We start from the raw sequence: 22386 nt of genomic DNA on the forward strand, positions 1-22386 counted from the left end.
GGGGAAATATGTTATCAGTTTCAAGGATATATAGCACACGTAACCTTCATTAATTCATTTTGGTGTAGGTTTATAGAAACATTTTGCAAAAGAATTTGCCAAGAATTTAAGGTTTAAAGATGTAATCTCCCCTGGGTCAACCCAACACATTTTTACTTTTCCTTGGAATATTACAGCTTATCTAGTACTTGTCATGGACTGGCTGGATGCAGAGGAATAGTGGGAGGCACCAGCTGGGGAACCCCCAAAGCTGGGGCGATAATGGTCAGAGGGAGAAGACTGGGAGGAGGTGTCGGAAGCTGAAGAAGTAACAGGGCTTAGTGAGAAGGGAATCTGTGGCAGAGAGATGTGCAGAATCAGAAGCAGCAGACTCATCTGAGTCACTGTTGAAAACGTATTGGGGGGGGGGAATCTCCCCCTCCTGCCGCAACAAGCTCCCATCCCCCCTGGTCTCCCAGCACCAGGAGAGACATGAAGTGGGAGGAATGAAGGCCAGCACACTGCCACCATCTCAGATTGCTTGGGAAAGATCTGGGAGAGGAGGAGACTTAACCACCTGTGGGAAGGTGAGGACGTTCAGTCCCCACAAATGTCTCATGCGGAAGACCTTCCGAAGAAGAGTTCCTGTGCTCAGTGGGTTTGGTACTCCTGAGCAGATACTGTTTCTTCTAATACAGAGTTAACTCCACTTGTGCTCATATAAGTGTATTACATTTAATAGCACATAATCTGTGTGATTTATTGCTGGCTCACTCTTAATAATTACGTAATTAAATTTCTATTTTGAAGTTAGGTTTTGTGGGCTCATATACCTCCCCTGATTATACTGGAGGCCTACTGAACTGGCAATGTATTAAACTGACCACCTAGTTCTGGGCCAGAATCTGCAGTGAATGGCGTCTTGCTGTATATGCCGATTTGAACCGCTTCTAGAGAGTCGTTTAACCTGAGCTCTTACTTGAAAGCAATTTCAGTTATGAGTTTTTCTACATTTCACATACCTTAATACCCATTAATTTTCTAAATTTGACATTTTGGTCCTTGTTTCCAAAGTTCAGTTTCTCCCAGATTTCTGCCGATTGTGATTTATCCTATAGAAACACAAAGTGATTTATTACATATATGACACATAGGAAAATTTGCAACTCATTTTGATTTATAGATCTGTTGATACAATGGGGGAAACTGTTTAAATATACTAACATGCAACCGGTCCTAAAGTATTTCTCACACACTCTGGTTTTAACATGTTTCCTTTGGAACTGGAACTAGAAACAAACAATCTGGCTGCAAGCCTAAAACTTTCAATAATGTAAATAAGAACGTTGCAGGACTGCTGGTTTAGTGAAGATTAAGCAAATATTTTTAATCCCAGCACCCTTAGGACAAGTGCCCCTTCTCAACTTTTCATAGTAAGTCTTTTTTGACAGCTATTCAACATGTCAACTAGACCACCTACTGGCTCTGTAGACCTTAAGACACTTGAGATTACGATGGCAGGTGCTCGTTAGAATTCTGAACATACCAGATTTTTAAAAAAATAAAACAATGGTTACACTGCCAAGTATGACAATTAGATGGCTAAATGTTCTGTGTGCTACTAAGAGGCCCCTCTTGCTGACATGTGGCTTGTGCCCATTGTATCACAGAATCACAGGACCCCCGTTGGTCATCTAGTCCAACCTCCTGCAATGCAGGAATATCACAAGTTATGTCCTTGTCTTCAACAATTCCCAAGGCACAAAGTGGAATAATTAGACAAAGAAAAATACCCCTTCTTTTTTGCCTTGCCACAGCATTTTCCGCTTCTTCTCCTGTTCAGCAAACTTCATGGGATTTACTGCTGCTGGATTATAATAGCTTGGAACAGCTATTCCTGTCTCTGCCAGGGCCTTTGCTTGCAGGGCTGCCATTTGAGCTGCCATAGCTATCTGAGGAGTGACTTGTGTTCCAGAGGCCAGAAGAGCTGCAACATTGATGACAGAAGTGCCGGTGGCAGCAGCCGCTAAAATGAACATTAACATGTTATACAAGAAGAAGCTTCCATAATTTTTTTAAATCTCAGAAACGTGGACTAAGTAAAAAGTTTCATCTTAATGGGCATTAAGTACAAGCTAGCCAATTGAAAGACCTTAGACAGCTTTTGCTAGTTCTCTAAGCATTTATCTGGTGATGCAACTATTTTTAGGGACTGTCAAAAAAAGAGAAAAGTTTGAATAGTGAAATAGAGAAGTTTCTGTTGCTGTATTTTAAAGCAAATGAGGTTTCTTCTTTTTATAGCTTTCCAATCTGAAGCTATAAATATTTCCACTACTATTTATTATGTTCTAGCAGTTCATAAAAACAGAATTACCAGCAGCCATTTCTTGTTGCTTCTGTTTTTCAACCAGTTCTTTCTCTCTCTGTTCTTGAAGTTTTTTTGCTCTTTCCAATCTAGGAAATATGCAGAATAAATCAAGTGATCAAAAGTTATTATTTTTCCCCACATTGATCTCTTTTCCCCTGTTTTTTATACTAACAATTGTTATGTTATTCCTGAAGGGCATTCATAGAACCCTCCAACTCAAAGCACATAACGGAGTGGTTCTGTGTTGTACGTTTCTAGCTTTCACTATAGCAAAGGTACTTTTCAGTTGTGTATTGATAAAAGTGCAAATACATCAAGCAAAAATGTTGTGAGTACACTATGTTTTTGACTTCATCTAGGTATCAGTGCCTAAAATAGCTCTCCACATTTTAATATGTTAAAATTTGGTGCAGGGGTGTGTAGAGAATGACAATGGTCCCCCCCCCTCAAAGCTTGCATGCTGTGCTTCTACTCTAAGTCAGTAAAAGGTAAACAGAGTAAGTTCTTGGCTTCTATAAACTCAAGGCCAAAAAATTCATAGTACCTTCTAGCTAATGCTTCCTGTGCATCCATTGCTGTGTTTCGTCCCCTAAAAGGAGGTGGACTTGGAGTTCGGCTGTGACTTCTACTGAATCTTCTGGGCTTTTCAGGTCTCTTCTTTCTTTCTCTGCAGGTAAAGGTATTTTATCATGTAATTATTTGACTGTTTGACCATAAATTAACTGTATCTACCTGCTCTTCAGAGTGCAACTTCCAACTGCTAGCACCGACCTTGTGATTTTTATCTCAAGGAAAAAAGAAAGAACTTAACATACCTGCTCCTGCTCCTAGTTCTGCTTCTGCTCCTGCTCCGATGTCTGTGTCTAGATCTTGATCTAGAACGTGATCTTACACGTCGCTTTTTATCTCGGCTTCGAGATCGTGACTTTTTTCTATCACGGCTTCTACTACGGTGACGCCTGCAAACACATTCCAAACTTCTGGTAACATTTTCTAGCTTTATTATTCACATTTAATAGCAACAAGATGCAAAGGAAACCTGCGCATTATCTTCTACTGAGAGGTCACAAAAAGCTGTCAGTTTTGGGCTCATCTACAAATAGTGTAACTTCAAATGAAGTCAGTGGCCTGAACACTACTAAGTATTTTCATTCTGTAAAACAAATTTGTGGCATAACCTAAAGATTTGGCAAAAGGGTTACAGTAAACAAATCCTACATCTGGGAAGGAAAAACAGCTGAAACACTGGCCACTTGATCCTCAGAATCAAAAAAGTTACAAACAGTAACACCAACCCATACAAAAAAACCGATCTGGCACATCTGTGATGTTGCACCAGGTATGCTGGAACAAAGGATGAAGGTGTAGCTGGGCACGTCTAACAGAACAAGAGCATAAAGAACACGGAAGCATTTCCAAAGTAGAAATTGTTAAGTATACCTTTCACGAGACCTAGATCTTGAATGACTTCGTCCCCTTGAGGATTTCCTCTCCTTGCGCTTATGCCGTTCCTCACCATTTTCTGAAGTGCTCAGGCTCTCTCTTCCTTTATCAGAAGAGTGTTCTTTGTCGTTATGGTCTTCAAATTTGTGCTTCTTCGAGGACTTCTCTTTGGACCCATGTCTTCTTGCCTGTTTTAAGAAGAAGTTGGTTCTTTCAGGAAAATAGTGCAACAAAGAGAGTTAGTATGGGCATCAGCAGATAAAGAATGATATGTTGTGATGCAACATTAGTAACCTTAGGAGTGTGGCCCAGACAACTGTGATGGCTTTTAACACCATCAGCTACACAATGTTGCAGATGCTCGCTATCATTCCTCCTCCCGTTTCCCATCCCACACTTTTCAAACATTTTTGTACCGTGTTGTTAAAGCAACTCACACCATTACCAGTTTCACAGCATTAGATAGAACAACAGCCTCTCTAGTGTTTGGTTACCTCATGCATAGTGACCATGTTTTTCCACCCCTATGCTCAAAAGCTGGATGGGATAAGCATACACAGGAGAACTGTCTAAACGTTTTATGTACAAGCTCATCAGCAATTAAGAAAGCTTGGAAGTACCTGCACTGGCCCACTTTCTAAATATTATAAATAAGTATCTCAAGCCTAAAGTCTTACACTATAGAGGTCCAATAAGACCAACTGTCATGTTTTGAATCTGCAGCAGTCTGTGTGCTATTTTCTTTGAAGAAATCTCTTACCATATAAGGCCAGTTTACCCAAATTTCTTATTATCTCAGTAACTTTCTTTCTTTGTAAGTTAATTGTATATGGATAGATTTCTACTCAGACCATGTGAGTCTTTATTATTTTTTAAATCCCCAAACTCACACCCACAGGTAGAAGTAAAGGTAAATCCTAGGTGCTTCAACTACTACTTTGCTTCTTCCAGGTGCAACTAACCCCACTGAAAGACAATACTGCCCATCAACAACTGCCAAAGAGAGTTGGCTACGCAAAGAAATATCACCTTCCTACTCTATAGAGATTTTAATACGTGTTCATCTTAGACATAGTAGGTGGTGAGTTTTTGTTTCAAGTAGTTCGTAACATCAATTAGATCCATTTGGGCTACTTTTTCAGTCACTTGTACACCCACTGAAGAAAGATCATTAGAATTTTGTTGTAAAACAAATAGTGCAAAGAGTCCACTTATTATATACAGGAAATGGGCAAGCCAGCCCGCAAACATGGAATGAACCCTCCACAAGGTAGGGGTAATCTGTGAGCTTCCTGCGGTGGGCATGCCTCCACACAGGTGCAATGCCCATACCCTTCTGCCCTTCTTCCTTTCAATTGTCTCACTAGAACCATAAAAGTCAGTGCATTAATTCAACAGCTATTGAAATGTTACAGATTTTAAGACATCCACAGCAGTTTCAAATATCACCGCCAGTTATTCCCCATTGAATTTAAAAGCTAAGGTGTACAGGTTGTACATAAAGAACTTGTACATAAAGAAACCAGCCTTTTAAAACAAACTTTTAACATGTAATCCTCCTTCTACACAAAAATTTTTAAGTTTAGTGAAAGATTTTCTTACTTTAACATAATGGAGCAGTCTTCTAAATATACACTTTGTATTTAAAACCACCATAATATCCCATAACCGATTTAAGTTGCTTTTTAAAGGGAAATATGAGTTTGAATGACTAATAGTTACCTTATCATGAAGTAGGCTTATAATTTTGCTATCTGAGTCTGGAGCGTCTTCAGTTCAGTCTCTTCGCGCATTAGCACGCTGAGTATGATTTATTATAGAAATGTTATCATGTGATCTAAACAATATAATCAATTTCACAAATACTCTAATTTCTTTTTAAAACAGAGCTTCCATTGGGTAAAGAGAAAAAGGTCCCTGGCCCCACATTAGAACTGGCCCCTTCTCTCTCTAGCCTAACACTACCCCATCAGAAGTTGGCTAACCTTCTGGCTACTGCTAGGGCTCCTCCACTGATATTACTTCACCACTGGAGGCAACTGGCTTACCTAACAATGTTATCACTACCACTGCCTCATCTCAGTGCCCTTGCCTTTGATTTACTTTTACAAACCCTGCCAAATGCACTGGCACCATAGGAAAACTTAAAATATTAAGTGGATATTTAAGAACTAAGTGGATAAGATTGGGGGCAGGGAGAACACCTTTGCAAATTCTTGAGGAGAACTCTGGTCAATGGAAGCTCTGTGAGAATCAAATATACCAATCCTATTTCTCCAAAGAAATGTTTATTGTGGCTGTTTCCACAGTTAATCTGTCAGTGAACTTTTGTCAACTGTTACCTTTTTGTCATAATGATGGCTTCAGTCATGCTTCTCTCTCCAAGCCCATTTTTCTGAATTATCATTTTTTGTACTTACCATTAAGACATTTATATACTAAGATTTACACATGCTATGATGTACTTTTAAATACATCTTGTACAATTACCTAAGCACTACAAAGTATTAATTACCTCTTTGCTTCTGCTCCGACTTCTGTACTTTTTCCCGTCATTATCTAAGGAATAAAACATTTATTGTCAAGCAAAGGTGCTTGGAAAAGGATTTTCATTCTTTACAGACATGCCATTCCCAATCATACCCAGTACTTAAAATATTTCAATGGTTTACATTTCTATTTCGCCAGAGTGGTGCATGTTCTAGTTATCTCCCACTTACTACTGCAATGCGCTCTACGTGGGGCTACCTTTGAAGGTGACTCGGAAACTGCAATTAATCCAGAATGCAGCAGCTACACTGGTGACTGGGAGTGGCCGCCAGGACCACATAACATCGGTCCTGAGAGATCTGCATTGGCTCCCAGTACATTTCCGAGCACAATTCAAAGTGTTGGTGCTGACCTTTAAAGCCCTAAACAGCCTCGGCCTCAGTATACCTGAAGGAGCATCTCCACCCCCATCATTCAGCCCGAACAGTGAGATCCAGTGCCGAGGGCCTTCTGGCGGTTCCCTCAATGCAAGAAGTGAGGTTACAGGGAACCAGACAGAGGGCCTTCTCAGTAGTGGCGCCCATCCTGTGGAACAGCCTCCCATCACATGTCAAGGAAATAAGCAGCTATCCTATTTTTAAAAGACATCTGAAGGCAGCCCTGTTTAGGGAAGTTTTTAATATTTAATGCTGTATTGTTTTTAACACTCGATTGGGAGCCACCCAGAGTGGCTGGGGAAACTTAGCCAGATGGGCAAGGTATAAATAATAAATTATTATAATATAATTATTATTTGAAATAGCATTTTCACATCTATGTTACCTTTCTGCTCCTCACCTACTCCAACTCTCAACCCTTAACATGATGCTGAAGCTTAAAGTGCTGAGAAATTTCACATTTTTAAGAGGCTGAAACGTAGACCTCAAAAGGACATGCACATAAATCTAAAACGTTATTGTTTACTTGGAAGTTGCAATAATTTGAACTGAATTAAATTTTACCTCTAAGTAAACATGCTTAGGTTAGCAGCCTAACTACACACTACCACTAAATCACAAGTTTATGCACCAGCAAGTTTTTATAGGGAAAACTCTTAACAGCTAGAGGCTTCCATACCTGACTTTCGTTTTCTCTCTCTTGATCGTGAACGTGACCTTGAATAATGATGTTTTGAAGTTCTAGGAGAATTAGATGCATCTTTTTTCTTTTCTCTATCAGGAGATGATTTCTCTGGAGCTATTGCCTCTCGCTCTGTATCACTAGCCTATGATGAAATGAAATATTGTTATTGTTACATAGTTCACCACCACTCTATCGCAAAGTAACTTAACTGCCTGAAGCATTCTAGACCATTATTTTTTAATCATCACAAACATCCAGAAACTAGTTAATGTTGAATTGTCAAAGCTATATATTCCACTAGTAGGAAATCAAGTCCACAGCCACTAGATAGGGTGTTAAAATACCCAAATTCAAGCACTACAATGTTTTCTACTGCAGAAGAATGAGATGGATTTTCTGTATCCAATCCAAAAATGATGTTCCTCCTCAGTGACATCTATGTCAACAGATACTGATAAAGCAACCCATAGTTCCTTCTTTGAATTGCTTCTTTTCTGTACCTCAGGTGATTTTAGATGTTTTGATTAGTAAATTTTCAAAGAGAATGACACATCAGTCCTTGGCCTATTAAATTTTCCATCTCTTTATCGCCACCAGGCACAGCAACTGTGGTCTTTACTCCCAACAATAGAAGTCAATGCAGCACAGTTTGAGGCATATTTTAATGCATTACAGCAACTTACCTACAACATGCACTTTCCAAATAGAGTCTTATTTTAAGCACATTTAAATCCAATATATAATACTTTGTATTTTTATGCTGTGAACTGCCCTGAGATCTACTGAAGGGCAGCAGTGTTAGAAACTGGGATAGAAAAAAAAGCTAGTTGCCACCCCCCCCCCATGCAGCACCACCTTCTATTTTTCTAATTGTAGAGAATTTATTTCGTTCTTTTTGCAATTAGTGGTATTTAGAGGGTTGCAACCAGCCATAGCAAAACAGGTTGTATAGAGAGCACAGAGGGATTTAAGTTTGGGAATGTGTAACACACTACAACTGCAATGGTAATTTGAGGTGGGGGCAAACCTTCAAAGAAACCAATGATACTGAAATGGTGGAGCATCCCCCTACTTTTTTAAATGTTTGCATGAGTGCTCCTGTACCATTTACAGGGGAATGCTTTCCTCTACAGAAATAAAAACATTAGAATTTTTAAAATAATCACATTACGTGGGCATGAATGGACAGAGTGAGACAATGTCCCTTACCAGCAGCTCCACCTATCACAGAACCTATGACTTTGCAAACTGAAAGAAAAACGGTTCAGCCCAGTGAGAGCCACTGTGGTGCAGTGGTTAGTGTGCCCATTGGAAGAGTGCACTGTTGGAAGCTAGACCCTATAAATGCTTACTCAGAAGCAAGTCCCAGTGTATGTTCTGATGGGACATGCTGTGACGTAATCCTATATACAGTGGTACCTCAGGTTACATACGCTTCAGGTTACATACACTTCAGATTACAGACTCCGCTAACCCAGAAATATTACCTTGGGTTAAGAACTTTGCTTCAGGATGAGAACGGAAATTGTGCTCCGGCGGCGCAGCGGCAGCAGGAGGCCCCATTAGCTAAAGCGGTGCTTCAGGTTAAGAACAGTTTCAGGTTAAGAATGGACCTCCAGAACGAATTAAGTACTTAACCCGAGGTACCACTGTATGTGGTTACAATCCTTTTTGGAGATTCTAATGAAAGCTATGGACACCCTACCCATAAACATGCACAAAGTTTTGCATACAATTTATCTTATTACATTGGGAACAAATCATATTGGGGTGCCTGGTTCACAGGACCCTCAAAGTGCATCCATGGACCTCAGGTTAAGAACCCTTGCTGTGTATGATGCCATCCTTGTGCTTAAGCACTAGCCTGATAGACATAGATGACACAAAGCCACATATTGGCAAGCACATGGCATTCCACGCAGGTCAGCGAGTGAGAGCGCTCTGCCCCTCCTCTGCAGGAAACACAAGAAACAAGAATCTCACTCCAGGTCCAAGAGAGATCAGCAGCAGGGGGTGGGGACAAGTTAAGTCCTCCCCAACCCCCAGACTACTAACTTCTGTGGGGCTTCCTTACAAAGCTGGAGTGAGTTCCGTTGAACTCAGTAATGTTATTAAGCATAAAAGGATCAAGTTGTTAGGGATCCAATAATAACAACAATTCTGTCAGTTCTGCTGAGGTTTAAGTTGCACAATTTTTCAAGTTACCACATAATGGCACATTTCCTTCTCCCACCCCAACTCACGTTAGGGCTCTCCCCAAAGCCCCATATATCATCACCCTCAAAATAATCCCTTTCCTCAGACTCTATATTTAACTTAGCATTGTTAATTTAACTAGCTCTCCCCTGCTTTCCTTATTTACAAAGTATTTAATAAAAACATTATATATAGGTGAGCATGAACCGTGAGAACCTTCATGCATTTACCTGGAAAGAAGACCAACTGAATATAGTGGGCCTTTCTGTGCAAAAACACATGGAACCGAGCCATCAAATAACAGCCACACTTATAAAAGGGCCTAATATCAAATATTGTACCACTCATACAGACTTTTTTGGGGGAGGGAAAGAGACGGTGCCTCTACCTTGCGATCTAAAACAGTCAACAGGAGTGTGGAGAGGAGAGGAAACCTCTTAGAAACATGTGCGAATATATCATTACTAATTAAATTTGTATACTACCCTTTACCACAGATCTCGGGGCGGTTCACAACATAGAAATGCAAGCTAAAAACGGAAAATACATAATACTGAGGGAAAACACTCGCAAACCAATAACCGCCCCTCCCTCGCGCCATCAACACCAAAACCCCAAGTGACGTTGAAACGGAGGTGCCGAACTCGGGGACGTTTCCAGGGCCGAAGGCGGAGGGGCTCCGCGGAGGCGGCCGAGGCAGCTCCCCCCCCCGCCCCTCCCGGCCCCGCGGCGAGCGGGAGGCGGGCGCCATCTTGGCTGGCGAAGACGACGGCGCCTCCCGCCGCCCAGCTCGGCCTCCCCCCCGGCCGCTGGCGGCGGCCCCCGAGAAGGAGCGGCAGGGGCTCACCGCCATGTCGGGGGTCGGGAAAGGCGGCCCCTGGCCGGCCCGGCAGCTCCGGCTCCTCCCTGCGGCTCCAACGCCCGCGACGCCTCGGCTGCTCGGCGGCGGAGAGCGGTCAGGGATGCCCCGCCCACTTCCCAGGGTTCCCGGATGTAACCCGGGCCCCGGGCGGGGAGGGAGGAAAGGAAGAGCGCCTGCGCGAGCGAGAAGCGCGAGAGGCGCAGAGGCATGAAAAGAGCAGAGGGGACATCCAGGTTGTTCAGCGACGGAGATCCTTGGGGTGCTTATGCGTTGCAGGGGGGGCGTGTCATCAGGTTTTGACACTTGTCACCTACTTGATAAAAGCTTTCCAACTTATTTTTATGCACATCGGATCATATTGCGATACACTCTCTCTATTTAGACTGGCAAATTAAAACAAGCAATAGAGTCCTTAATCATAAATTATTTCCTGGGGTAAAATCCTAACAAGTTCAAAGTTCAACCCTAAAAAAAGGCCCTCTTTGAAAAAAGTTTGGACACCACCACTGCAAGTTTAAACAAAACAAGAGCCAAGCAGATCTATCCTGTTTCCACTTGCGGTTTTAATTTAATCCCATGATCGACCAAGATCAATCCCACGATCTACTGGTCAATCGTGATGGACTGGTTGGACATGCCTGAAAATTTTAGACCACAGTGCTAACTACCTGCATCCCTGGAGATTGCCTAGGATAGGCCATTAAGGAGAACAAAGGGAAAATGATGAGCCATTAGGTATGCCAGAGAGAGAGGCCCCTCCTTCAGCACAGAGTTAGTTAGAAGACAAAAGGAAGGAGTTTCAGAGAGTTTCGGCTTGGGTTTTTTCAGAAATGTTGCAGTCTGTAAAAATCATCAAGCTGGAGAGAGGGTCACAGCCACGTTTTGGAGCATGTTTGATTTCTGTTTGAACCCTATGCTGCAATTATGGGAAAAGCAAGAATATTGTGGGGTGTCAATGCTGTAAACTCCATTGTAGTCTTATATGTGTGTGTAAATAAACCATATATCCTAAAGACAGCACAGTCTCTGCTGTGCCTCATTTCTGTTAGAGGGAATCCGGGTCCAGATCGGAGGTCACAAGCAAAAGACTTCAGCCAAGAGACGGAAGCAAAAACAGCAGCCAGCAGGCCTGATCACTTTATTCTTAGAACTAGACTTCTGACTACAACAAAGACGAAACAGCCAGAAGCCCAGAATTGTGGTTACATCATTTTTAAAAGTCCTTTATTTCCCTATATTTCCTGGCATGCTCTGGTCCATGGGGTCACGAAGAGTCGGACACGACTAAACGGCTAAACAACAACATATTTCCAATAAAACATGCATCATCAAAACATCATAGGTATGTCACAGAAAAGGTATGGTGTCAGGCAGAAATCTGAGATCTAGACATGTCCCTGTCAATCATGCATCGTTCAAGTACTCACTTCTCACAAGCTAATGAAAATATCTACATATCCTTTTGTCAGGAAGGCCTCCCTCAGCATCTTTATTTCTTCTTCCTTGGTCTCATTTCCTTCTGATAACACCTAGTCTGGTCCCTTTGTCATAGCTGCTAGCCTCTGTTTGGGAAATTGGGAGGGGTATCCTGAGTAGGGCTGCCATATTTCAAAAAGTGAAAATCTAGACGGAAAAATTTAGTTGTTTTGTTTTGCAAAATTCCAAATAAATTGGACATTTTTGAGCTATTTTGAGGGAAATCAGGAAAACCAACACTGCCAACAACAATTGCCGGATTTCCCCGGACATTTAGCTGATTTTCACCCAGACATTGTTTTCAAAATATGACAACCCTAATCCTGAGTGTGTGATGGTACATCTGGAGGATTATGGCCTCCCTGCTCCTTCTGCCATGAGTCAGGTCCCCTCTCCTCCATCCCTGGATCACCACCTTTTGGAAACAAAAAAAAACACCATTTTTCTGGCTGATTTTTGGTGAGTTTATATATTCCAGAAAGTGGGGTTTCCTTGCTTTATTATGGCACTGGGAACCCAGCATAGGTTGTCTAATAGAGAGAAATGTATAGAAATCACTGTGTGCATGTACTACTGTGAATCGGAGTCCTTTATTTTGTCATCAAAGGATATGCAGCAGGGATAGTGGAGCATACGGATGGGGTACTCTTCCAAAAGGAAACTTAGACCTTGCGAAGGTGCCTGGAACCCCTGGACTCTCACACCACTCAGAGATTCGGTGGCTTGTGACAATATAAAGGAAAATGGGTTATTCCCAATCAATGTGTGATGCAGCCTGAGGGGATCGAGTATTAGCCCCACCAGCCAGGGGCGTAGGAAGGGGGGCTGGGGCGGGCAAACCACCCCAGGTGTCATCCCGGGGGGGGGGCTGACAAAATCTCCCCTGGGCAGGTTGCTGCCGTGCCAACCACCCCCTGGGGGGATTGACCCCCCCTCAGGTGCACGTGTGCCACTCCGGGTACCCGAGCGTCTAGCTGCCACCAGCTCTTCTTTGCATACTACAGCTGCTCCCTTTCCCTTATGGGGTACAGTATTCCGGAGCCCGTATAGAGTCCTTAAGTGGGTTCTCTATCAGTAGGAGAAAACAGAGGCCAACCAGAACACAGTGGTACCTTTGTTTAAGAACAGCTTAGTTTATGAACAACTTGGATTAAGAGCGCTGCAAACCTGGAAGTAGGTGTTATGGTTTGTGAACTTTGCCTTGGAAGCAGAACATGTTTCGATTCCTGTTGAGTGTGTTCCATTTGTAAATTTAGTCCCCTGCCGCTATGGGAAAGCACGCCTTGGTTTAAGAACCGCTTTGGTTTAAGAACGGACTTCCGGAATGGATTAAGTTCGTAAACCAAGGTACCACTGTATATTGAGAAGCAAAGCAACTAGTAAGCCTGATCTTTATTAAAGGAACTGTTGCAACAGGGTCCCCACTCACCACATGCAGGAGGGAGAACCCCAAACAATGGGGCACAAGCCCTTATATTGCCTTTTGAAATTGCCCACCCTGTAGCCCAATACCCCCCCCCCCCGCAAATCATACATACATCCTGCTGGACACCAGGCTCCCCATCCCTGGCCTATAAGATAACCAGCATCATAACCCTAGTTAATTATTTCCTACCATACCTTGTACTGGTCGTTGGGTCACAGCTTGTTCCAAAGCTCTGGGTTGCTCTTTTTGTCCCAGCCAGGCAGAGCAACGTGACAAGAGGCAGACAGCAAGGAGTACATCTTTGGAAGAAGAAAAACATACAGCATAAAGCGTAACGCTCTGCCCAACTGTTGGCACATGGTTCCCACCAAATTTAACAATCATGGCCTCCTCAGTGCCACCAGAAGAGCACACTTCTTTCATAATGTGGGATGTAAAAAAAGGCCACCATGCCACAAGTATTTGTAAAAGCCCTTTAAAGCCAGTTAACACACAGTTACCTAAATGCAAGGGCAGCTTCTCCCTGCCTTGCACCAGAGACAGCGGCAAGTTGGTGAGGCAGTGCTGGACAGAACTCGATGCTGGCAACCCCATCCTACACTTTCTCTATACTACCTCTGGAGCATAGCAGGCCATATTTTATTAAGGTGGCGCTTCAAGATGAAACACTTAAAGAAGTGGCAAAAGCCCTGCCCCCAATGACTATGGGTAGATCACTGCCAGTTTTTTATACTGGGTAGTAGATTGCAGCTTATTTGAAGTTGGACATGCCGAGTCTAAACCACTGAGCTTCTAGGGCTTGCCACTCCGAAGGTTGGCTGTTCCCACAACGGGGTGAGCTCCCATTGCTCTGTCCCAGCTGCTGCCAACCTAGCAGTTCGAAAGCATACCAGCACAAGTAAATAAATAGGTACCACTGCAGTGGGAAGGTAAACAGTGTTTTTGTGTGCCCTGGCACTTGTCACGCTCCTCTGTGCACCAGAAGCGGTTTTATCCTGCTGGCCACATGACCCGGATAGCGGTCTGTGGACAAACGTAGGCTCCCTTGGCCTGAAAGCGAGATGAGCGCTGCACCCCATAGTTGCCTTTGACTGGACTTAACCGTCCAGGGGTCCTTTACCTTTACCTTACCTAGGCAATCTCCGGATTTTAACATGCTAAATTCAGTTTTTGTCATGCAGGAATTAGAAAGGGGGTCCAGGCTTCAGACAAACTCATAACAATATGTTTAAAAAATAAACACACCAGTAGATCTTGAGAGCTAAAATCCTCTTTTTGTCACTGTCACATAGTATGGTAATGGGTGCATACTTTCTATGCATGGGTCACAGTGGAAATGAAACAATAGCCAAATGGGCACTTTAGAATAGGTTTGTGAATTTTTCTAACTTTCCTTGTTCTATCTTTTTGTAAACCACTTTGAGGCTCCCCCCCCCCATCAAGTGGTGTATGAATCCTATGAAAGAAATAAAATGGGTGCATTCAGGGGTGCACAGCAGCGGCACTGTTTTTTCCTGGAAGAAAGGCCAGAAGCGAGGAAGCTGCGGGAGGGTCAAGAGGCCCGGCAGTTTGCCCCCCCTCGGGCATCTTCCCGAGGAGCCCGCTGCGCACGCCTATCGGGGAGCGACCCCGGGGTCTCTGCAGGTCACTCTCAACTCCCCCGCTCTTCCAAGGGGGCGGCAGCTCTAAGGAACCAAGAAGTCGGTTTCCAAACATCTCTCTTCCCGTTCCTATCTCTAGTGGCCGGGCGGGGTTTTCTAGCAGCCCCGCCCGCTGTGCGCTGACTATATTTGACCCTCGCTGCGTCCCGTAGCCGACTGCCACTGAGGAGCGTGCGCGCCAATTTGAGCGTCTGAGGCGGCGGGAGAGGTGCGCGTGGTGGGTGCGGGGAGGCTCAGGTGGGGCTGGAGCGGGCGGGGAGGCGAGGCTTGGGGGTTGCCTTCCAGAGCTGCCAGGCGGCTGGGCTTCTCCTGTGGGATTTCTGGCTGCTCGGGAGCTGCTGCGGGAGCCGGGCCGGGAAGCAGCCTGTCCGCCCCTCTCTCCCATTACGCAGGAAAATGTTAACACAGGACGCTCTCAGGCTGGGGTTTTTTTTTAAAAAAAGAAGCTAAAACAAACATATTAAAAATATATTTTAGTAGATAAAATATTTTATTAGATTTAAGTGCAGTTATATTTTTCCAGAGGAGTAGCTACTGTATTTGTATATGAAAAACCTAAAGTTTTGAACTCTTTATTACTGTCTCTCACAGCCAATATACATAAATTATAGTGTAAAGAGCCTTAGGATTTAATGCTATTTATGATATTTTTATTAGTTAGAAAAACTGTATATAGAGTGATGTTTGTATATTGGAGGCAGGATATATTCCTAAAATTGAAGAATGGGAAAATGAGTTTCATGGTGTTGATGTTTCTGCTAAGTTGACTAGTTAGTTTTGTCTTCTTTAATGTGTGTGGTATTATCTTACTGAGAACTGGAGACATTTTATTGAATACTAGGAAAAACACAGGTCATGCCTCTAATACTGGTGATACATTTGATATGTTTAATCTTGTACTTTTAAAGTATATATTTTAAGACGTATAATCATTTTTAAAAGTTAAATTCGCCCCCTCCCCCCGTTTATTCTGTTATAAAAGTCGCACACAACAGGGAAAGCTTATTCTGCTACATTTCTACCAGCTAAATAAATGCATTTCAAATTTTTGCCTGTGGGGACATTGCTTAAAAACACAGCATGGTCATTTTGTCTTAATACAAAGGTTCAAATGATTACTTTGCTGGTCTATGTTGTTCATTAGTTTCTCTTCTGATTTTCTCCAGGTTATAAAGCCATGTGGGATACCGTAGAGCTGTTGGGTGGTGATGATACAGGGAGTGGTGCCCTGTATCAAAGAAACACCCTTGTTAAAATCACCTCGTCCGAAAAGGTAGAATTTCTTTTTGTGGCATCACTGCAAGAGAAGACCATGTAAAGACCTGTATAATGAATAACTTTAAAACTGAAGTAAAAATCATGTTGACAGATGTTTCAAAGGTGCCATTGACTATGATTTGTCCTGTCAGTTGAAATGGGACTATAACTTAGGTTAAACTACTATGGCATTATGGACTGTAGTATCTGGTCAGCATCTAGATCTTCCAGAGGGCCACATTATTATTATAATAATAAATAATAAATAGTAATAAATAATAAATTTTATTTATACCCTGGCCAAGACTGGGCTCAGGGCAGCTAGCACCAAATACATAATACGTACATTAAAAACACAAAATCAAACGATTAGTTGAAAATACAATTTGAATCACATTTAAAATCAAAATACAATTAAGTGGGAACCCACGAATCATAACTGTAGGAGTAAGGAATTAAAAGTTCACCAGGCCCAGCCACCCGTTCTGGTTCCATATGGACCGATAGAAAGAGCCAAGGAGGCCACTTACATACAGGGTCCCATAGAAAGAAGGGGGTCAGACTGAGTCCAAACCAAAGGCCAGGTGGAACAGCTTCGTCTTGCAGGCCCTGCGGAAAGTCGTCAAATCCCACAGGGCCCTGGTCTCTTGCGACAGAGCATTCCACCAGATGGGGGCCAGGACTGAAAAGGCTTTGGCCCTGGTCGAGGCCAGTCTAACCTTGAGGCCTGGGACCTCCAAAGTATTATTGTTTGTGGACCATAAGTCCTCTGCGGGGTTAAGAACTTTGCCTCAGGATGAGAACAGAAATCGTGCTCCGGCAGCATGGTGGCAGCAGGAGGCCCCATTAGCTAAAGTGGTACCTCAGGTTAAGAACAGACCTCCAGAACGGATTAAGTTCTTAACCAGAGGTACCACTGTAGTCCAAAGGCTGTTCATCAGAAAATAAGGATTTGCTTTAATTTTTTGATAAATGAATTCCATTAATCCATTCACAATGTCATGCTCTTCCAGAGGTTTCTGTAAGATTATTTGGGGCAGTTTTTCTAATGAGAAGATATTATCACATATGTTTGTTTTTGCAGTTCTCAAAAGTGTGAATTTGTGTCTGCAGAGATGACATGCCTTTTCTTCACAGGAAAAATGTTATAAAATAAACATACAGAGTTGAGGAAAAAACCTTAATCCCATTGTTCCTTTGCAAATTCATATTCACAGAATCAACCCCTTATCTCTTAAATGCTGAGTTCCAAGAGGTTCAAAGAATAGTGGAATAGATCTGCACAAGTAGCTAAGTGTGAAGCAGTAAAAATGAAAGTGCAAACCTTGTGAGCAGAATACTCCACAAATCTTGGGATCTTTGTGTAATGATTGTGCAACTCAGACTTGAGGCAAGTGCTGAAGGCTCTTCAGGGCTGGCAACCTCTTCCCGATCCCACTGGGCTCCAACAACTGCACCAACACTTAACTGTACAGAATACACACTTGAATCCAAAGCAAATCCAAAGAGGGGTGGTGGTGGTGGAAATAGTAACTGGGATCTGGAAGTCCTTGGTGAGACTTTGAATTGCTTGCCAGACAACTAATAAGAGCTCACTGGTTCCAGGTCCTTCTTCCCAGAGCTTGCCTGACATTGTCCAAACAATAAAGTCTACCTGGAACTTCAGTCCTGCAGCAGGAATCCCTGAACTTCTCTGCTCCAGTCCTTTGCTCCCCTTTTCCAGCTTTCCAGCTGTTCATTCTGCAAGCCTGTTCCAGTCTGGGTCTACCAACTGTATCTCCCCCCTCCCCCCCGCACTCTAGAAAAAGAAAGGCCAGCCTCTCCAAAGCCAGGGCTGCTGGGAGATATAGCCCCTTTTAGATTCCATTACATTTGTGTGTAAGGTCTAAGTTTTTTTAAAAAAAATGTTTAACCACATCAGTTAACAAACATGGATACATATGCTATGTTATCATTTTATTTAAATAAATTATTTAAATTGTTATTAAGGAAATTGGTTTTTTCCCCTCCTTCCAATAAAGTACAGCAGAAAAGTTGTCCAAATATGAAGTTAACTTATTAAACATCACAATTTCATAATTATCGGTCTATGTATTTCTAATAGTATAACCAAATCAGTAAATTATCACTATGATAATTTATTATTCCAAAAATGAAACATTAATCTGGTTGTAAATATTAAGATTATACCAGCAAGAATGAGCCTTTCTGTAAAATAGTGATTTAAATCAAGTCTTACTGACTAGTGATTTAAATTGTGATTTAAATAGATTTTATTTAAATCAAATCCACCCTGTTCTTGGCTCTCATCCGGTCCACGACCGAGACAAGACATCAGTCCAGTCAGATGCTAGATTTTGTGCTAGATACACACAGAAAGTTACAACACACAATTTAATCTGGACAGGCTGCTTATCTGTTTGTATTTGTAAATAAGTTCTGTTTACGTTCAGATGCTTTCTTTTATTGGTCAGGTTTTGTCTAACCCAAAGTTATATGGCTGTTCCTCCAGTGATGGATGTGTGTTGGTGGCTGACAGAACAGTGGTGGTGCTTGATAATATTTGCCAGTCTCTTAAGATGTTTCTTCAGTTTGGTGAGCTTACCATTTTGTATCTTGAAGCAGCCATAAATTGAATACTTGGAACTTTCAACGTAGTGTACCTCAGTTTGTTTTCTTAATTAAAATCTGTGCTCTGATCTGGAGTTTTGCATGTTCTGTGATATGGTTTTGAAGTCCTGAACACAGGAACTCTTTCCCCTTTGAAGGAAACAGATCAGCCTGGTGTTGTCGTGCCCTTATAAAATCACTTGATCAGGGCAGTGGCTCTCAGTATTAATGTTGGTATATTATAGACACATAGCCCAAATTTTTAAACGTTTGTCAAAATAATTTTGCCATCTTTTGACCTATGAGTTGTTAAGACAGTAATAACTATCTAGTATTTCCCACAGCAGAGGAGTGTATGAGGCAAAAATTCACTTCATCTCGTTATGTAATAATACATCATCATTTCTGAATATAGTCACCCGTTGTGGTATCTGAATACTTCTTTTTAAAACCTTTTAGAGACTGAGGTGGAAGTTGTTGGATTGTGTCAAGAAGCACAGTTTCTTGTGATTGGGGAGAGAAGTGGAAACCTACATCTGATTCATGTATCAACAAAGCAAACCTTGTTAACTAATGTATGTAGCTTATTTCTTTTTTGCTTCTATATAACTATATGCAGCTGCCTTAGACGTTCTTAAATATATGAAGTGTAAGTTGCCTCATACTGGTCGCATTGATATGTGACACTAAACCCTGGGGATAAACCTAGGTGAGCTTTGGCTCACGTATTGCCTCCTTCCTTTTCCTCCTTTTGCTGATTGCAAGGAAGAGATTGGAAGCTTTTGCTTATATTTTCAGCTAACTGTAGTTACTCATTTTGTCCAAGAACTGTGGTTAGGGTTAAATATAGTTTAGGGAAATAAGGTAGGATTGTAAACTATTGTTTGAAGTTGGCTTTCTCTCTAAACCATAATTAGTACTAACCATAGTTTGTCTGGATTTAAATATAGCAAGTAACCATAGTAGATAAGAGGTGTGGGAGAGTGTGTGAGCCCTGAGGCTTGGTATGTAATACTAAACCATAGTTCAGTGTTACTTCTGAACCATTCCAGCCCAGTTACATCAATAGTCCAGTGTCATCAAATCAGTTGAATTTCCTGCTTTGCTATCAGAGGTCTATTTCACTAGAGATGCTGATAATTGAACTGTGGGACTTATGGGTGTGAAGCATATATTCAACAATTGAACTTTAGTTTTGGTATCCTGGTGAATTTCTGCTGTTGATGTGCTGACTGATTTTAAACTAATAGATACTAATGTAATTTACAAAATTCATGATTTGAGTAGGATTAAATTAATATGTGGTGTAAATTACATTGCTTTTTTGAAACTCATTCTAATAACCTTTTTTTAAATTAAAAATGTGTTTAGATGTTGGTTCAAAGATCTTCAGATGACAGGACTTATCTGAATCTTATTCTAGAAAAAGATAATGGAGATACAGGTACGATATTTTTTCTGAATAAGCTCAGGTTTTTCTCTTGTAAGCTCAGGTTGAGTGGGGGAGGGGAGGAAATGTAATGCCATAGAATTCTGCCTGATACAGGATGCTTATATGATGCTGATTTGAACTTGATTCTGTGAATTTTAATCATATTTCAACTTGTGCACCCTTGATTATTTTTATTTACTTTGATTTCAATTACCTTGGTGTAAACCAAGTTTTCTTCCTTTATTTGCTCATGTTTAGAGATGCCAGGTGGCAGTTCCTTTACTTGAAGAAGATCACATGGACACAATTTGATAACCCTTGCTGGGAAGACTTCTTGATATTTACCTTGTCTTTGGTTATTTTGATAGGAACCTACCATGCATTTATTCTCACAAACAGTGGCTTCTTCTACATTACGCACCTCCCATTTGCCAAAACTCAGGAAGGTAGGACAATGTTGTTTTAGATCTAAAGCCTAATTGTGCATCATTGCATGGAAACATGTAGTAAGAGATGGAGTTTTTCTTTCTGCTTTCTGTAATGATTAGAATCTCAGGTTTGTAATGTGCTGAGCACCAACATCTTAATACTGCAGGAGCAAGAGATTTTGTTTAAGTGGTAATTGATTATGCGTATTAATTGAATTGCACTGGCTTTGATAATCTTTATTGGTTTGTAGTATTCATAGATTCATAGAATCATAGAGTTGGAAGAGACCACAAGGGCCATCGAGTCCAACCCCCTGCCAAGCAGGAAACACCATCAGAGCACTCCTGACATATGGTTGTCAAGCCTCTGCTTAAAGACCTCCAAAGAAGGAGACTCCACCACACTCCTTGGCAGCAAATTCCACTATCGAACAGCTCTTACTGTCAGGAAGTTCTTCCTAATGTTTAGGTGGAATCTTCTTTCTTGTAGTTTGGAACCATTGCTCCGTGTCCGCTTCTCTGGAGCAGCAGAAAACAACCTTTCTCCCTCCTCTATGTGACATCCTTTTACATATTTGAACATGGCTATCATATCACCCCTTAACCTCCTCCTCTCCAGGCTAAACATGCCCAGCTCCCTTAGCCGTTCCTCATAAGGCATCGTTTCCAGGCCTTTGACCATTTTGGTTGCCCTCCTCTGGACACGTTCCAGTTTGTCAGTGTCCTTCTTGAACTGTGGTGCCCAGAACTGGACACAGTACTCCAGGTGAGGTCTGACCAGAGCAGAATACAGTGGCACTATTACTTCCCTTGATCTAGATGCTATACTCCTATTGATGCAGCCCAGAATTGCATTGGCTTTTTTAGCTGCCGCGTCACACTGTTGGCTCATGTCAAGTTTGTGGTCAACCAAGACTCCTAGATCCTTTTCACATGTACTGCTCTCAAGCCAGGTGTCACTCATCTTGTATTTGTGCCTCTCATAGTGCAATACTTTACATTTCTCCCTGTTAAAATTCATCTTGTTTGTTTTGGCCCAGTTCTCTAATCTGTCAAGGTCGTTTTGAAGTGTGATCCTGTCCTCTGGGGTGTTAGCCACCCCTCCCAGTTTGGTGTCATTTGCAAATTTGATCAGGATGCCCTTGAGTCCATCATCCAAGTCATTGATAAAGATGTTGAATAAGACCGGGCCCAAGACAGAACCCTGTGGCACCCCACTAGTCACTCTTCTCCAGGATGAAGAGGAACCATTGAAGAGCACCCTTTGGGTTCGGTCAGTCAGCCAGTTACAAATCCACTGAGTGGTAGCATAGTCAAGACCGCATTTTACCAGCTTCTTTACAAGAATATCATGGGGCACCTTGTCAAATGCCTTGCTGAAATCAAGGTAGGCTACATCCACTGCGTTCCCTTCATCTACCAGGCTTGTAATTCTGTCAAAAAACGAGATCAGGTTAGTCTGACATGACTTATTTTTCAGAAATCCATGCTGACTATTGGTGATCACAGCATTCCTTTCTAGGTGCTCACAGACTGTTTGCTTAATGATCTGCTCCAGAATCTTCCCTGGTATTGATGTCAGACGGACTGGGCGGTAATTATTTGGGTCCTCTCTTTTCCCCTTTTTGAAAATAGG

The 22386-nt window shown here is 42.1% G+C and overlaps 2 protein-coding genes across 4 annotated transcripts in view; one reads left to right on the forward strand and one right to left on the reverse strand.

Moving 5' to 3' along the window:
- The window catches only part of RSRC2 (arginine and serine rich coiled-coil 2), a 220960-nt gene that overhangs the window by 802 nt on the left and 197772 nt on the right, over window positions 1-22386 (reverse strand). The window contains exons 1-10 of one of the 3 annotated variants that reach the window (XM_083590386.1): window positions 10446-10540; window positions 7397-7544; window positions 6306-6349; window positions 5513-5590; window positions 3788-4000; window positions 3163-3306; window positions 2892-3014; window positions 2354-2433; window positions 1773-2005; window positions 1002-1091 (exon numbers count right to left, since the gene is read on the reverse strand). In XM_083590386.1, coding sequence (XP_083446512.1) covers window positions 1002-1091; window positions 1773-2005; window positions 2354-2433; window positions 2892-3014; window positions 3163-3306; window positions 3788-4000; window positions 5513-5520 — 891 coding nt within the window. In that variant the 5' untranslated portion in view covers window positions 5521-5590; window positions 6306-6349; window positions 7397-7544; window positions 10446-10540. Of the gene's footprint in view, window positions 1-1001; window positions 1092-1772; window positions 2006-2353; window positions 2434-2891; window positions 3015-3162; window positions 3307-3787; window positions 4001-5512; window positions 5591-6305; window positions 6350-7396; window positions 7545-10445; window positions 10595-22386 lie in introns of those variants that run through there. The other 2 variants (XM_083590385.1, XM_083590384.1) reach the window with 2 other exon arrangements.
- The window catches only part of KNTC1 (kinetochore associated 1), an 86370-nt gene continuing 79155 nt past the window's right edge, over window positions 15172-22386 (forward strand). Inside the window, exons 1-6 of the mRNA XM_083589657.1 lie at window positions 15172-15244; window positions 16190-16296; window positions 18755-18875; window positions 19350-19465; window positions 20262-20334; window positions 20691-20768. Of these exons, the coding sequence (XP_083445783.1) occupies window positions 16201-16296; window positions 18755-18875; window positions 19350-19465; window positions 20262-20334; window positions 20691-20768 (484 nt within the window). The 5' untranslated portion in view covers window positions 15172-15244; window positions 16190-16200. The remainder of the gene's footprint in view (window positions 15245-16189; window positions 16297-18754; window positions 18876-19349; window positions 19466-20261; window positions 20335-20690; window positions 20769-22386) is intronic.

The sequence above is a fragment of the Podarcis filfolensis genome, assembly GCF_964270895.1.
Source record: "Podarcis filfolensis genome assembly, chromosome: 16".
NCBI classification, from domain to species: Eukaryota; Metazoa; Chordata; class Lepidosauria; order Squamata; family Lacertidae; genus Podarcis; species Podarcis filfolensis.